This window comes from Cynara cardunculus (genome assembly GCF_001531365.2).
Source record: "Cynara cardunculus var. scolymus isolate 2C chromosome LG 1, CcrdV1, whole genome shotgun sequence".
NCBI lineage: Eukaryota > Viridiplantae > Streptophyta > Magnoliopsida > Asterales > Asteraceae > Cynara > Cynara cardunculus.
In genome coordinates, this window is record NC_037528.1 from 49,198,194 (window position 1) to 49,216,534 (window position 18,341).

The following is an 18,341-nucleotide window of genomic DNA, read 5'->3' on the forward strand; positions in this document are numbered from 1 at the left end:
ACTTGAAAGTAAGGTATGGGGGTGAACAGGAAGACTCACTTCTAAGGTTGCCAAATACGATGATTACACAAAGTGTCTCTTCTTAAGCGGAGACTCATCTTCAGCAGGTGGAGAGAGCCACTGAATCATTCTTGAACCGCTAACTTCTTGTTGTTCATCTTCCTCGCACACCAGTCTTGCACCACACATTTTCACAACACAGTCTGCACCATAGACTTGAAAGCAAACTGAAATGAAATTCTTCGCTTTCTTCCAGTTCGGTTCAGATTGGTGATAGCATAACAATATCTGGTCTGACTTGATCCCTATGTTTTCGTACTGAAATATAGAATCTGGAATTGGAGACTCTTTACCAATAGGAGTACCATCAAAAATTTTGAAGCCATATACAATTGACCCATAGCTACTCTTGCGACCATCGAGATTTCTGGGGGAAAAAACAAGACACAATGCTATTCCCTTGAAATTTTCATAACACCAGGCGGGAGGTAACTCCACTTTTATACAATCTCCCGTACTTTGATTGCTAAACCACCCAGGAATTCTACTTCCCGGAAGGAATACAGTCAATATTTTATATGGATCAATGCGTCCCTATAAAGTGAAGATTGCAAATACATTATCAGCAGGGCATAATGCATCAAAGTGTAATGAAGTTTGCCTTGGTTCCTATTTAGTGTGACAATGGATATTTTTTCTCAATCAGTGTAACAAGCATTCGATTCTTTCTATTTCATACCCATTTTACATGGTAAACGGGTTTTTAACCTACATGGCATCAAATGATTTTTCATGGGGCATTTTTCTATAACTTGACAACTTGGCATCCACGTCATTAATTGTCACAATAAATGGGTATGAAATAGGAAGAATTGAACTTTTGTTATAGTAATTGAGAAAAAAAATACTATAGAGGAAGAAGACGACATGTGGCAGCAACATGGTAACCAGGCTTTTGACAGTTTGATTCTCAATCATTTTTGCACAGTTAGTGAAGTCAAAGCACTGAATGCTACTTTTATACATGGTTGATTTCTCTGGTAATCCCCGCAAAGATGTGCAGTCCTGTGCCTCAATCAATTGAATGTTCGGTGGAAGTTCTGGCATTGCCTGGATGTTCTTGCAACCAACCAACCCAAGTGTTTCAAGTCGAAAAAGTTGACTTAAAGTGGGTAAACTTGTGAAATCATTCCCACTTAGGTTTAGAGTTTCAAGCATCGATAAACAATCAATGCCATCAACGCTTGCTTCTGTTAGGTTGCAGTGGCTAACATCAACATTTCTTAAGAAGCGTAAACTTGATAAAGAATGAAATACCGCACTCGGTGGATGGTGCATCTTTCTTGATGAAAATGAAGGCCAAAGGATCAAACCCCATGATTTAGTTTGGATCTCTTCTCGTCGGCCTAGTGAAAGTACTTGAAGGTTGCCAAGAGAAGATACAGAAGAAGGGAGTTGCTCAATTTGAGTCCCATCAGCATGAAGCTCCACTAAAGCTTTCATAATGCCCATATCATCAGGAAATTTGTCCAGTTTCTTGCAACCAGAAAGATTAAGAATTTGAAGAGATTTCAATCCAAAGCAGTTTGGAGGACTCCCAAGGCTTATGCATTTTTCCAAATTCAAGACAACGAGACTCCTGAGAGTTCCGATAGAAGGGTGGACTTCATTCAAATTTTCACAACCATTGAGAATTAGCTCTTCAAGATTTGGCATTTCCATGAAATCTGGTGTCTTCATCAAGTTATTGCAATGACTGAGATTCATGGATATCAACTTTTTGAAACCCTATGTGAAAAATGAAAGAAAATGGCTTACAACTAAGAATCTTCTGCAAAAAGATGACACTATATACATGTATCAAACTTGTCACCGGTATACCTTTGATCCGCTCCAAATTTGTTTAATACCACTATAGGACAAATCAAGGACAACAAGGCTCTCAGGGTAGAACGTTGATGGTAAGTTCTGGAAAGGATACCCATGCCAACAAAACAAACGTAGTTCACTAGACAAATATTCAAGCCCACCAGAAGTTGCCTTCACCTTAGTCTCTGTCCCAAATTTGCTCTGGCGTATTTTGCCATTGATGTCTCTAAGTTTATTCCAGGATCCGATATAAAGTTGTAGGAGCCGAAGATTATACAACTTTGTGAAGGTTTTACCACAAATATTGACTTCTGAACTCGAAACATCCAAGGCTAAGCCTTCAATGGATTCAGTTCCCTGGATATTAGAGTGAAAACTCCGTTATAGTATGTAGTAAATTGGATAAAAAGAGGTAGAACATGGAAAGTATGCTCACCTTATCCTTGTTTAATACTGCACGTACATCGTTGGGAAACCGCAATCTGCTTCGCTTCCCGGGCTCTTCAGATTCTTCATTAACAATTTGCCAACCCATTTCTTGGACCAAATCATGCATTTGAAGCCGATCTTCACGAACTGATATTAATGACTTATCAATAAGAACTCTGATATTAGTGGCAGCAAATAAATCACAGCCATCTAGTACTTTCATAACGTAATCCTTCTTTTCCTCTTTGAAGAAAAACGAAATGTCAAGAAAAATGTTTCTTTGATCAAAGTCTAGCGCATCGTAGCTTATTCGGAGAACTTGCTGTATTTGAGAATTAGGATACCTGCCGAGTTTCTTCAGTTCACTTTCCCATTCCTCTACAGTCTTACCGAATAGAAAACTGCCCAAAATTTTAAGAGCAAGAGGAAGTCCTTTGACATAGTGAACTACCTGGTTAGCAAGATCTATGAATTCTTTTTTTTGGTGTTTATCTCTAAAGGCATACAGACTAAAGAGCTCAAGAGCTTCATCATCTAATAAAAGATCAACTTCATATATTTCTTCGACCCCGTGAGCACTTAGCAATTGTCTATCTCTACCTGTAACTATAATCATACTTCCAGGACCAAACCAAGAAGGCATTCCAGCTAGAGCTTCAAATTGGTCATAATGATCTATGTCATCAAGTACAACAAGTACCTTTTTAACCCACATTCTTCTCTTCATTATGCTGATTCCTTGACTTACACTACGAATCTGAAGATTGCCTACATTCATAAGGTCCTCAAGAAGCTTTTCCTGGAGATGAACTAACCCATGTCGTTTTTCCACCCCTTTAATGTCATCACAAAAACTGTAGGCTTCAAAATGTATATGCAGTAGGTTACAGATAGCTTTGGCAATGGTTGTCTTTCCTATTCCACCAATGCCACATATTCCTATTATGTGAACCTTGCTTGATCCCACAAATCTCAGAAAGTCCATTTGCTCTACACGGGTGTACAATCCAACCAGGTTCTCGCCAGCATCTAAGGGCCCGTTTGTTAGTTTATAAAATATCTCTTTTGAGATTGTTTCTATGAACTTGGGTTCATGCCTACAAAACCAACGAACATGCTATAATTACTACCGCAAAGAACTAAAAAAGTGGCATGAAATAGGAACATATGTAACATGTATGTTAGCATGCAAGTCATTACCAAATCAATGACCAACCTGACTTGGGCAGGTGACCATTCCGACCCATTTATCTAAATATGGGTCAATTGGGTTATATGTTATCTCCAATGAATCAAATAGATAAAAATTTAAAATGTAACTGAAAATGAAATAGGTCAAATGGGCTGAAAGTCCGCCAAAGTATATCCAAATGCTTATAACCCCCTAAATTGCTTTATTTATAATAAAGTTAGATTATTATTTTAGTATATATTTTTTGTAATCATTAATACATTAATAATCAATTAAATTAAAAAGGAAATGAGCAAAAATGTGTTGGTACGTCAATCCACCCCATAAAAAATTACCTGTTTTGATTTTGAACCTGCTTTGACCCCTTAACACCCCCCCCAAAGGAAAAAATCTACTTTGCCACTTGTATGTAGGCATGAACCGAGTACGTCCCACACGAAAGTAGGGTGGTGAGATGTATGTAGGCATGTCCTCTACCCGAAAAGATAGAGCAGTTGTTTCCATGAAGACCCCTGACTTGTACAAAAGTGCAAACGAAATGAAAACAAGAACCAAGACTAGTAAAAAGCAAGAAGCAGATTAGAAGGGAAAAAAAGGAAATAGGAATATTGAGACATATATAATCAACTTAATAGATAAAATAAAGTAGAATAAAATACAGACTTATGCGTTGAGGGATTTACCCATTGTACATATCTAGGAGATCCCATCCAGATATGTTGGCAGCCAATTTCAGAGCTTCCTTCCATTCAGAAACCTCTATTCTATTTGAAGCTTCATGTTTCATGAAGGCTTCTCTGTAGCTACCGCTTTGATTACGCACCACTGCAGGTGTGACGTTGTAAAAGAGTGTCCGAACTTCATATTTGTCCTTCTCTATCTCCTTGCACTTCAGGATCTTCACAAGCTCCCTTAGACACCATGTAGACGAAGCAAAGTTGTTTGAGAATATGACTATCAAAAACCTTGACTGTTCAATGGCTTTATAGAGTTCAGATGATATCTGTTCACCTCTCTTTAATTGATCATCATCTTTGAAAGCATAAATTCCTTTCCTTCTGAAATCACTATAGAGATGATCCATAAATGTTTTACGGATATCTTCACCTCTGAAACTCACAAAGACATCATATGTCCATTGGTGAGCAGAAGATGCCATCATAATGGAACTGAAAAACAGACATTTTGATGGAAGGTATAAAGTAATATGTATGTGACTGCTCCAATTAATCAAAGAAATGAAAGCTACCTGCACATAGCAAGAATCCAAAAAACATGCCATCGAAAGCGATGATAATGATAATAGGACACTAGCATCCAACCGATACAATTTATGCAAAAGATTCCTCAAAGATACACACGAGGCAGAGGTTGAAACTCTTTCTTATTATTGTTGTATGTCTGAACTAATTTCAAGAATGCAAGTATGCATTGAAATTAGAAATAAGGTCCCTGTTTTAATGAAATCTAACACTTAATATAACAAGCAGAGATTATAATATATATATATATACACACACACGTTTATATTTATAAGGTTAAAGGTATTGTAAAATCCCTTGACTCGTGCTTTAATAATACCTGAAATCAGCTATATAAGTTATGAATAACAAATTCACATACTGATTTATTCTGAAGAGATTCCAGTTTCATGCTACTAAACTTTTTCCGGATTCAAATTCAAGACAAGAAGCATCATAACTGTTCTGATAGATTAGTGAACCTCAATCAAATTGTACTACCTTCAAGAATTAGCTCTCTGCTTATGGGAAACCTTGCAAAGTATGCAACATGAATTCTATCTTTATTAAATCCTAATGATAGGATCAACAATCTGAATTATATCGTATAGATTATGCATATGCAAGAAATATGTACATAAATATATATATTTCCATCAGGATTTCAGAAGTTGAAGGTTACTCACCTTTGACATTATAATCTGAATTCTCAAACCATACAAACCCAGGACTGAATATCCAATAACTTCAGTTGATCAATTCTAATCTGAATCACAAAGACCTGTTTTGATACCATAATTTGTTTAATTATGCTACTTCTTTCACCAATACTCTCCAAAAAGTTGCCTTTGAAGTTGAATCATGCCATTCTTTTTCACAAACGCTTTCACATCTTCGCAGAAGCTGCAACCATGAAACTGGACATACAATTGGTCATAAACAGCTTTGGCAAATAGCTCTGTCCAATACCCCCGACACCACATATCCCAATCATGTGAATTGTACTCCGACCAGGTTCTCGCCAGCATGTAAGGGTCCATCATTCAACTCATTGAAGATATGTTTTGAGATCATATCAATAAACTTCGAATCATCTGTCCATTATAAAGAGAACATGCATATGGTGACTTGAAAGAAATACTAAAACAATAAAAAAAACTAAGAGACCATGGCTTATAACAGTGCTATTTAAAATTGAATGAACTAGAAGTTGACAAGAAGGAAAAAAGATGTGAGGCGCAGATAGAATAGCATTCAGTGATTACCCTTTGGCCAAATCTTGCAGATCCTATCAAAGTAAGGTTGCAGCCTTGGTCAAAGCTTCCTTCCATTGTAGCACCTCCTTTTTCTCAAAGGTTTCATGTTTAATTGCTGTTGTTTTATAACTGCTAATTTGATTAAGCACCATTTCTGGATTGACATGGTAAAAAATTGTGCAGACTCGATCTTTTTATATAATTAGCAATTCCATTTAGATGCTCAAAGATCCAAATAGAAAGATAATAAAGAAGACCCATCATGCTTCATCTGCTTGAACTCGAGGATTCTCACAAGCTCCTTCAAACACCATGGTGAGGAAGCAAAGCTTTCAGAGAATATAACCACCAGAAACCTTGATTGTTCAATGACTATATAGACTTGTGGAATCGCTCTTCTCCTCTGTGCAGTTGCTCGTCATCTCTAAATTCCTGAATTCCTTTGCGTTTGAAATAACTAAACAAGTGGTTCACCAACCTTTTGATGATATCGCCTCCCAAACTCACAAAAACATCAAATGGCCATTTATGATTGGTAATGGATTTAAAAGATGCGCTCACCATTGCAACTGATGAAGATGGAATCATGTGACTGAGATAAAGGATCACCAATGAACATATCAGTCGCGCTGAAGCTAGGGGTGAGCATAGGCGGGTACCCGCCTTTTTTACAGGAACCGGAACCGGAACCGGCGGTTCTTGAGATATTGGAACCGGAACCGGTTAGAGCGGTTCTTAAATTTTTGGAACCGGAACCGGAACCGCCAGGAACTGGTTCCGGTTCCGGTTCCGGGTACCCGCTTCCTAAAATATTAAAAATTTGTTATTTAGAAATAAAAAATAAAACATTGCCAAAACACTAAATAAATAAGCAAGAATACAAATTATACAAAACAATGGTTACAAATATTGATTAACGATTACAAACCATAATATACTAATAGAAAATGTTCAAAGTTTAACGATTACATACTATAATGGTAATTGTTCAAAGTTTAACGATTACATACTATGAATCCAAGTGAACACACAATTTGAAAAAATACGAATCATTTTATATGAAGAATTTAGATGAAGATTGAAGATGACGACGTGCTTTTAAGATGTAAACCTAATATAAATTTGGTATTAAAAAATAATTATTATTTTTTATTGAAAAATACCGGGTACCCGGCGGGTAACGGTTCCGAAAAATTGAGAACCGGAACCATTCTCAATCGGTTCCATATTTTAGGAACCGGAACCACTCATATCGGTTCCGGTTCTGGAACCGGCGGTTCCAAGGCGGTTCCGGTTCTATAGCCGGGTACCCGGTTCCGCTGCTCACCCCTAGCTGAAGCCTCGGTCTATGTCAAAATTTTATCGCGGCCCCACTTAGATCAAAGACTTTACTAATCCACATCCTTCAACCACTCAATCTTTTTCTGTTATCAACTTATATATATATATATATATATATATATATATATATATGCCTAACTTACAACAATACCATAAATTTCTATATAGCTGACATTTATGATCAATGACCTGCATATCCAAAGCAATATGCTCAAAGAAAGAACCAGAAAGATCCACTCTTGTCAGCTTGTGGGACCGTTGCATCCCTTCATTATTAAGTACCATCGTATTTCCATGTATAAGCTTTTTTGGCTTGGCGAAAGGCCAAACAGTTGGAATGCATAATTCCAACTTTTTACAATGATCATCTCAAATATCACACCCACCAAAAAAGTTCCACAAAAAACAAACTTTAATTTAAATCCGTTTCTGCTGGATTCACATAGGAAACTATGGTTTCCTTCATTTCCTCCTTTAAAATTCATAAAGGTATCACTTCCTCGTAGACGAACAGAAACCCAGAAATGATGAACCCATAGTAAATGAATCTGACAGGCAGCGAATGGATAGAACTGTGAGACTGTGAGCTCACAAAACGCATACTTAAACCTCACTATGAGAATACCCCATTAACTCACATTGAGCGAGAAATTGGGAAAAAGAATAAAGTGAAAATATCACCTTAAGATGCCGCTGTCAACCAACGTCTTCCCGTTAGCCATGTTCGTCGTTAGTTATTGTCGTTAGGGTTCCATTCACCATCGAAGTTGGCCATCGGCCATCTTGCCTTTATCCTCTCTCTTTTTTCGTTTTTATACATATCAAGGTTAAAAAGGGAAACAACAACAAAAAGAAATAAAAAATTTAAGAACACTCTAATTCATTTATTTAGATGGTATGTATATATGCATAAAAATTTAAAAAAAAAATCAATTATTGGTATGTGTGTATCATTCATCTTTTAGGTTACCGGAGTGTTTCTCAGTTTTTTATTTTTTGATTTTTTTTCTTGAACCTCTCACTCCATAAATGTGCAAGCGTGTAAGATTCAACTTAGGTCACGTTTAGTTCATAATCGAATATGTTGGAATTAGAATTCGTCAAACGAATTGGAATTTGAATGGAATAATTTGATTTGACCATGCGTTTAATTGACAGAAATTGAAAAGAAATATGTTAAAATAATTGAAATTTGTTTGTTATCTTCACTAAATATAACTATAGAGTTATAATAAAATAATGATAAATTACGCAAATACCCTTACATGATATTTTCATATTTTATCGTTTAATTTATCAATACTATATAATGATAAAATTAATAATAGAGTAAATTATGGTTTTGTCATGTGGTTTGTTGAAAATTGCAATTTACGTTCCTATACTTTTTATGATTTTCATTCCTATGGTTTACAACTCATTTTATTTTTGTCATTATGATTTATAATATATTGTTATTTTCGTCTTTGTGGTTTACAAATTCTTTGTTATTTTCGTATCTCATAATTAAAGGTAGAAGGTAGACTCAGGGACTAAAATAGCAACGAATTGCAAATCACAAGGACGAAAAACTGCAATTTTGAAACATAGGGACGAAAGTTGCAGTTTTTAACAAACCATAGGGACAAAAAAGATAATAATATTAATCGGTGGCGGTGGAAAGGTGGTGGTAGTGGTGTGGCGACGACAGAAAATATGTCGAGCGCTACAGTCGTGATAACAATGGCGATGGCGGTAACATTAGTGGCAGTGTGGTGTAGTGGCGATGATGGTGGAAGTGGGAGTGGTGATGGTGGTGTTTGTCATGGGGGTGGAGAAAAATGGCTCGAGCCACTGTTTTGAGTATCAATGGTGGCGGTAGTGGCAATGGTGGTAGTGATGATGGTGGTGGTGATGCTAAGGTGGTGATGATTGTCATAGTAAAATATAAGTGTATAATAGTCTTTCTCAAAAGATCAGATAAAATGGAATCAGAATTCCTTACAGAAGCCAAATAATTCAAAATCTATAAGATGTGGAATTGGAATTCTATACTATAACTGATAGAATGAACTAAACGCATGAATGAAATTTGGATAATGGAATTGGTCAATGAAATTAATCGTTACAATTTATTTACATTCCATCAAAACAAATCGCACCTTATTTTTTATTACGACAAAATGATTACCCAACTTATTTATTGTTGGTCTCATCCATTGGATTTATAAATAATACAATTAGTATCTAATTCAACACTTAGAAAAATAAATTATTAATACCTGCCTTGTAATGTTCATATCCGATGTATAGCATTTAGCGGATATGACATAAATTGATTAACATGCGAACCTTAGAAGTTTGTTATGATTTTTTTTGTAAAAGCCTTGTAATATTTGTATTGATCCAAGAACTAAAAGCCTTCAACAAAATCGAAGACTAGTTGAAGTAATGTCAAGATCGTCACTAAAGCGGATTCGTTTTGTCATTTAGCCGAAAGAAGATCAATACAAGATAAAGTCAAATAATAGTCTAACAAATATTATTACTGGCAAGCGGAATTTTGGAATGCAAACTTGTCCAGCAAGTTCGGCTCACCAACTCTACCAACACTCATCCTAGTGTGGGAACATACATGTCAACTAAAGTAAGTTCTAAAATATTATTTTAATAGTACCATACTTCTTTATTGTTCTCTCTCGATACATAAAGAATGGTTAAGTTGACAAGTGTCTACATCAACTTCAAATGCTGAAATGAAAAGTACAAGCATGCATGGATCAATAAATCAGATAAAGACACGCGTTAAAGTTGGAAAGCAACATTTAATGCAATGGTGGCTATAAAAAGGTCATCTTTATCATATGTTGCAACTCACCCATTTTGAAAGAATCTGAGTGATAGTTTCTTAGAAAAAATCGGCGTCACTATCTGAAGAACTGTCTCAGTCCTTCAGATTTGAAATAGTACCCTCTTTTTTCAGTCTTTTAGTTGTTAGCAAAATTGTCATCAGTCATATTGTTTCGGATCACAGGTCTTACCTTTCTTACTTCTGTAACAAATCTGTAATTTTTTGTTTAGTATAAAATATATAATTAAAAGTGAAAATTTACCCCCTCCACAAACACATCATGTGTAAGTCATTATATCCCAGAGTGGTATCAGTGTGGTTTGCTTAATCTCATAAACAAAATCTGAAATGACTTCCACAGTCAATAATAATCACTCTCTATCCAAACTTCCTCGTTTTCAAAAAAATATTTTTTCTCTCTGGAAAAATCGGATGATGCTCTTTTTTAAAGGAGTTGACAATCAAATACTAAGGGACCGTTTACCAAACGCTTACTCGGGTAAGCGAATACCAGGTCATTTTATCTTACCAGATGAATATGGTAAGAATCAAGAATCTTACCCGGTAAGAGCGAGACAAGGACCAAGAGTCTTACCCGGTAAGTGAAGACGACGACTCCTACCACGGTAAGCGCTTACCGGGTAAATTGTTGCATACGATACCGTTTTGGTAGACTAAAATCTTATGCGGTAAGTAAATGATAGTGTTAAATTTACCAATAAGCGCTTACCGGGTAAGTGTTTCACTACTAGAAAACTGGGAATTTCCGGCGGATTTCCGGCGGAATATAAAAAAGTCAACTTTTGTTAATTTCGCCGGAAATCCGCCGGAAAATTTAAACCGGTTAGATTTCCGGCGGATTTCCGGCGGATTTATTAATTAAGGGTTAATTAATCTTTAAAAATTAATTAATATTTGAAAAAAATGGAAAAAGATTTTACCGGCGGATAGATCCGCCGGAAATGTTTAAAAATTCACAAAAAATAAATCCGCCGGAAATAGTTTTAGAAAAATAATTTTTAAAAAATTAAAAAAAAAAACCTTTTAGAAAAATAAATTTTAAAAAAATTTAAAAATAAATCCGCCGGAAATATTTTTAGAATTTTTTTTTAAATCTTTTAAGTTTTTCCGACGGACAAATTCCGCCGAAAATTTAAAAAAATTAAAAAAATAAATCCGTCGGAAATAGTTTTAGAAAAATAATTTTTGCAAAATAAAAAAAACCTTTTAGAAAAATAAATTTTTTAAAAAATTTAAAAATAAATCCGCCGGAAATATTTTTAGGAATTTTTTTTTTAAAATCTCTTAAATTTTTCCGGCAGACTAATTCCGCCGGATATATAAAAAAATTAGAAAAATAAATCCGCCGGAAATAGTTTTAGAAAAATAATTTTTAAAAAATAAAAAAAAACCTTTTAGAAAAATAAATTTTAAAAAAAATTTAAAAATAAATCCGCTGGAAATCCGCCGGAAATATTTTTAGAAAAAAAAAAATTTAAAAATATAAAATGAAACTGTATTGGGCTGTAATGAACCGTATTGGGTTGCAATGAACCGTATTGGGCTGCAATGAACCGTATTGGGCTGTAATGAACCGTATTGGTCTTTAATGGATCGTATTGGGCTTTAATAAACCGTATTAGGCTTTAATGAACCGTATTGGATTTTAATGAACCGTATTGGTCTTTAATGAACCGCATTGGGCTTTAATGAACCGTATTGGGCTTTAATGAACCGTATTGGCCTCTAATGAACCGTATTGGGCTCTAATGAACCGTATTGGGCTTTAACGGTTTGAACTGTATTGAGCTGTAATGAACCGTATTGGTCTTTAATGAACCGTATTGGACTTTAATGAACCGTATTGGGCTCTAATGAACAGTATTGGACTCTAATGAACCGTATTGGGCTTTAATGAACCGTATTGAGCTTTAATGAACCGTTTTAAATATTAATTTTAAAATAAATTTAAAATATTATTATATATATATTTCCGGCGGATTTATCCGCCGGTATTTAAAAAAAAATTAATTTTTTTAAAATATTATTTTTTTAAAGAAAATATTTAATATATATATATTCTTCCGGCGGATTTATCCGCCGGTATTTTTAAAAAAAAAAAAAATCTTTTTTAAAATATTTAAAAAAAAAAAAATTCCGGCGAGAAAAGTTTCCGGCGGAATATTCCGCCGGAAATTTTTTTTTAAAAAAATTTAATTACTTGTTAAGTTAATCAAGATTTTTTAAAAAAACGGGCGAAGATTTTTCGGCGGCCGTAATCCGCCGGAAACGTGGAAAATCCGCCAGAAACGCCGCCGGAAAAACAATCATCGGCGCCCTCTTTTCCGGCGGATTTGGGCGCCGGAAATAGTGTGTATTTTGGTAGTGTTTGCTAAACGGCCCCTAAATGTTCTAAAATATGGTTCATATGTTCCTACCACCTTTGTTCTCCATATCTATGGATGGAAGTTGATAAGAAGCAAGTTGCAGTTGATGCCACTCAAGTACCTGTGTTGACGGTATAATAATGCTAAGAATATCCACGTAAGTAAATTAATTCCGACATTTGCGAATTGAATAGGATATCGCTTTCTATGAGAACTAAATTCGTTACTCATTTGTATATTTATTGCGATGAAAAGACAAACCTTTTGATTAGTTTAAAATATGCAAGTTGAGGTTCAAAATTAAAGAAAGCAAAGACAATCCCTTCAATCTAACCGATCGAGGAGGCGGAATATTTTACATGAGCGTTAGATGGTAACCATCGTGAGAACAATAGAAATCACGAACACACATCACGTTACACATGGCAACACACTTTTTAGTCGAAAAGAAAAACCGAATACTTGTTGAAATGGTCAACTGTATTTTGAATAAACCGGTCAGGATTTGAGACATGGTTGTTAATTTTTATGGTTATAAATATGGATGAAGCTCATGGAATGAAATGATGAAGAATTTGAGGGAGGTTAGAATTGGTCAAAGTCTTATATTTTATTTTGCCATTTTTATATCATATGGATTGGAAGTGTACAAAACTTACGTTGATGGTTGGTAGATGACTGGATGAAGATCAAAATCTTGAACCATGGGCCTCTTGATGCAGTAAAACAAATGGCTAAAATCAAGTGTAATATCTGTTCTTATCAATTTAATATATGATATGTGAACCATCGGTTTGCGTTAATTTTCCGGGATACAACGACTCTAAACAGAATTGAGTTCTACTAGGTAAGTATGTATTATGTTCTGCAACACCTTTCTTGAAAGAACTAAACGGATCTTATGATCTTATCATCATTAAATATGTCATCATCTATCATTGGTTATGATCATGATCTCAACATAGTTTGGGTCTACTTCAGAATTGAAAAGTAATCTTCAGACAGACACCTAATTAATCCAAAAAGTATCATATTTCTGCTAATGGGGTAGCAATTCATCTCCCTAATCTTACACCAGAAGAATCCCTTTTAATTTACGCTCAAAATTGTTTGAGTGGTGGGAACCTCAATAGTGAAAAATGTATGGTAAATGTTGTCACATGATTGATGCTTATAAAGTGTTTGATGAAATGTCTCTGAAAGAATATTGTGAAGACATGGAACACCATGATATGTGGAAGATTTCTTAAGGTAGCTCAACCATTCAGACTTTGGGTATTCGAGTTCCCACTTCCTTCATGGTCACAGCTGGGTTTTGCTAGCTTCAAGGCTATATAAAATTAGCCGAGTTGTACACAAACTGACCCGAATATCCACGGTTATAAAAAAGTAAGCTGGTTAGTTCCAATCTCCCCTCAAAATTAACTCCTGATAGTATATCTGTTATATAAATTAATCCTTCTATAATTACATGATACATGATAGATAAATTGATCACATAATATTCAAAAATGGGCAGAAAACAAAAACATGGATGGTAAATTTACTTCATAATTTTGTGTTCATATTATTTGAATTAATAATAAATTATTTACAACCCATTTTTCTTTAATTGTATATTATAATAAATAATTTTAAATGTATATATAGTAGTTAGACCCGATCAACCTACATTTTGCTTTCCAATGAATGATGTGAAAGTTGCAGGAAAGTGTTAAAAAATGAAAGTTGACTCTGGTCAACGAGGACTTGGTCTTTTAATCTTGCCATTTGGTTTTTATATAAATGTTAGATGAGCATAAACCAAAATGTATTTTTCATAGGTTTTTTTTGTTTGAATGTGTATATTTATGTACGTTAAAACTCATACAGTTTTCATCATTAATGATATTTGAATCTTTGATCTACAGTAATATTGGGTTCTACTGATAATCCGGATATCGTCGAACCAATGACCCATTGGTGTATTGTTTGTAGTTGCAGCTCCCCATTGTTCATACAACAATTGCCATTGCAAAACTGTGAGTTTCCAATTTCTGCTATTTGGTTTTTTACGGTTGTTTTTTGCATTTGTATTTCTAGTTTTTTTTGCTAAGTTTTATAAATGTTTCGGGCTTATTAGATAAAAAACGCCAAATATAAACCTTAAAATTTAACTCTGATTATGTCTTTTTCATATAGAATGCATCAAGTCTTGCATCCTGTACAATATATGTTTGTAGCTTTTTTTTTTCATTTTCTTACGACTCTGTCAATATTACATAAACTTGAAAACCTCCATTATAACACAACTTTTTTCACTTTATTATTTTAATTTATCTTTTATATTCGATGTTAATATATTTTAATCGTTTCTTAAATAATGTTTAACATTAATTAATGTCTTACATGTCCTCAAAGACAAATAATACTTATTGGTTAGTCATAATGATAACAATGATGAATATATAACATGCATAATACGGGGTTTTTTATTAACCTAGATATCCAACCAGCTATGCAAGTTGATTAATTCTAGGGCGACTATCCGTTTCGTAGATAGACTGAAGTCGTCGCTAGGGATGAACGCGGGTTGGGTTGGGCGGTTTACAACAATTTTACAACCCAACCCAATTATGGCGGTTTGAAAAATCTCAACTCAACCCAACCCATTCAAAAGTATAACTCAACCCAACCCTTGCGGGTTGAGGCGGGTTGGGTTGGGTTGGCGGGTTATTAGTTACATAATTTGACGAATGAAATAATTCATAAATCTTAAGTTTATAGACCATACTATAAAGCGTTCTATCTAAAAATGTTGCAATAGGTTTATAGGACGTTTTTTGACGTTTCAACAAGTGTTTTAGAATGATCTTTAAATAAAATGTCGTATTAGTTATTTTATAGAAACATTTTGAGAAGTGTCCCGTAAACTCATCTATTTATAGGACACCTATGCTCATATGACATTTTTCAAGTCGTGTTGTATAAAATAACTAATACGACACTTTATTTTAAAAGCATCATAGAATTTGTTAAGACGTCCAAAACTATCCTATAAACATATTGGAACTCTTTTAGATAAGACATTTTTCTAATGTAACTCTTTAAAAGCGTCATAGATTGATGGATTCGTCCATCAAATATCTATCAATATCATTTATATTTTTCAACATATTAATTTGTTGTTGCTGCAAAAAAAAAAATCAATAATTTTCCTTATTAATTAGATTATTTGTCATCATTCTTTGATCGTGAATCTCTTTTGGTAACCTATACGTTTAGTTAGAATGAAACAAAATATAATATCAATAAAAATTATATAAAATTTATATATTAATATATATATATATACATAATAAACATACATATATATATATATATATATATATATAATTTTATAAAAATTATATATTAGCGGCGGGTTGACGGGTTGGGCGGGTTGAGTTCAACCCTCCTAATTAGCGGGTTAGCGGTTTGGCGGGTGGGCGGTTTGGCGGGTAGATGGGTTGGGTTTAATTGGGTTGTTAGCGGGTTGGGTTGGGCGGGTTTCGCGGGTTGACGGTTTTTTGTTCATCCCTAGTCGTCGCATTTGAACCTACATGACCACAAGGGGACTTTTTATTCCTTATTGGATTCGAACCTGGGACTTCTAGGCACTTTTGACCTTTGGAGCCCAAGCTTAAACCAATTGGGCATCACCCTTGTGGTTCAGAATATGCTTTAATATAAGGTGTTGGGATTTACAACTAGTTATAAATGCTAGATTACTTTAAAACTAAATAAACTTAGTAAATTCCACACGGATCAGGCCTAAGATTAAAGAGACCGTTTCCGTAAAGACCAACTTGCAAAGATAAATAAATAAAAATTCTTTGTATGTCAAAAAGCAAGAAATTTGAGTTCTGAAGTGTCAATCACAAGGGTGATGTTGTGTTGGCTGATGCCTCGGAGGATGAGGATGCATCCCACCATCTTCCCCTATTCGATTCCTGCCCCCTACACTTGTGGCCACCACAATTATGTAGAGCACATACTTTAGCGTCTGGGGTGTACCGGGTCGGGCAACATGCCTCACACCCTCCCCAAGTTTAGAAGTGTCACTTAAGAGCAATTAGAGCAAGTACTCATAGTAAATAGTAGGAAAAAAGCGTAAAGAGAAGTACGAAACAACTACTCAACCCGACACATGAACTAAACCGAAGTACCCCATCCCGCTACTTGACTCGGATACCTAGCTAACTCTCTCCCATGGCTATTCATCTACAACCTAGGTACGTATAGGTTTGAGTTAATATATAGTGTCTTGGCAAACATGCAAATGGCAAAAAGTGTTTGATGAAGACTTCCTTCTTGGTTCTCACAAAGCATAGTTTGCAAGCCTTGGTGCACTGTCGTTTCACCAGGTCACCTGTTGTAATCCCACATCACATCTACTAGATTTTAACCATTTCTCCTCTATGCATGTTGGAACTTCCCTTTTTAATCTAATGGGTCCACATATTCCCATATGGTCTCAGAGCCAAAGTCTACAGCTCTAGGGACTTGACACCTTGGGACAATCTGTGCACGTCTTGTCCCATCTTGACACTCTAGGACAATATGCTCGTCTAGCCCCCTTTTGACATTCTAGGGCAATATGTGCCTACCTAGCCCCCTCATGACACTCTAAGAGAGTATGCTCGTCTAGCCCCCTCTTGACACTTAAGGGCAATATGTGCCTGTCTAGCCCCCTCTTGACACTCTAGGACAATATGTGCCCGCCTAGCCCCTCTTGACACTCTAGGACAATATGTGCCCGCCTAGCCCCTCTTGACACTCTAGGACAATATGTGTCCGTCTAGCCCCCTCTTGACATTCAAAGGCAATATGTGTTCGTCTAGCTTGCCTCGTGACACTTACTCTCATCTTCAATGGGTCTGCTCCAAAAGGGACGGGAAAAAGCCACTAGAAAGAACGGGGATTGGCTTTGTTTCACAGAAAAAGGACTAAGGAAATTGAGTTTTAGCTTTTTTAATGTTCAGGGGTAAGGCCTTTATGCCCCCCCCCCTTCAATGGTAAGTTCTTGGTACGATATGAGTTGGGTCAAGGACAATATGTGCCCGTCTTGCCCCCTCTTGACACTCTAGGACAATATGTGCCCGACTAGCCCCCTCTTGACACTTGAGGGCAATATGTGCCCAACTAGTCCCCTCTTGAAGCTCCAGGACAATATGTGCTTGTCTAGACCCCTTCTCAATACTCTAGGACAATCCATGCCTGTCTAGCCCCATCTTGACACTCTAGAACGATATTGTGCCCGTCTAGCCGCCATTGGAAGGGGTGTGTTAAAGTCCCACAAACTTTGCCTATTTCTCCTCGATATATGTTGAAACATTCCTTCTCTCCTCAACGACTCTTTTGGTCTTGGAGAGCAATCCAACATTCTACATAACTACACAATCATATTTTCACAAATACAATACATAGTTTCTCCAATAGCAAATTAAACAACAACCATATTACTAGCATAGCAAATAGAATTTGCAACACATTTTTGGATCAAAGTGTACAAATTTAATGTGCAAACAATAAGTCTACGGCTATGAATGTGTACCGAGTGAAAAAGGCGAACTTTTTTGTATGGATAAACAGAGTAGCACAACTTTACAAACACAAAGCTTAATTTACAAAAATAACAATAATATTAGAAGAGAGTGCCTAATTGTGCCATAGTTATGCCTATGATACAACCGCTCTACATGTCTGCCAACTCACACCTCAGACCTACTTTCGAGTGAGAATCATTGGGTCGGTTTGGTTTGGTTTAGTTTATCT

The 18,341-nt window shown here is 35.5% G+C and overlaps 1 protein-coding gene and 1 pseudogene across 1 annotated transcript; one reads left to right on the forward strand and one right to left on the reverse strand.

Moving 5' to 3' along the window:
* Positions 1–63: 63 nt before the first annotated feature.
* Positions 64–4,649, reverse strand: LOC112507210 (TMV resistance protein N-like). The gene is made up of 5 exons (XM_025111680.1): positions 4,174–4,649; positions 2,306–3,395; positions 1,882–2,226; positions 928–1,788; positions 64–594 (listed from the first exon to the last, which is right to left on the reverse strand). The coding sequence occupies exons 1-5, from the start codon at positions 4,647–4,649 to the stop codon at positions 64–66; spliced, it is 3,303 nt and encodes a 1,100-aa protein (XP_024967448.1).
* An 8,606-nt stretch (positions 4,650–13,255) lies between these two features.
* Positions 13,256–13,372, forward strand: LOC112503641 (annotated as a pseudogene).
* The last annotated feature ends 4,969 nt before the right edge of the window (positions 13,373–18,341 follow it).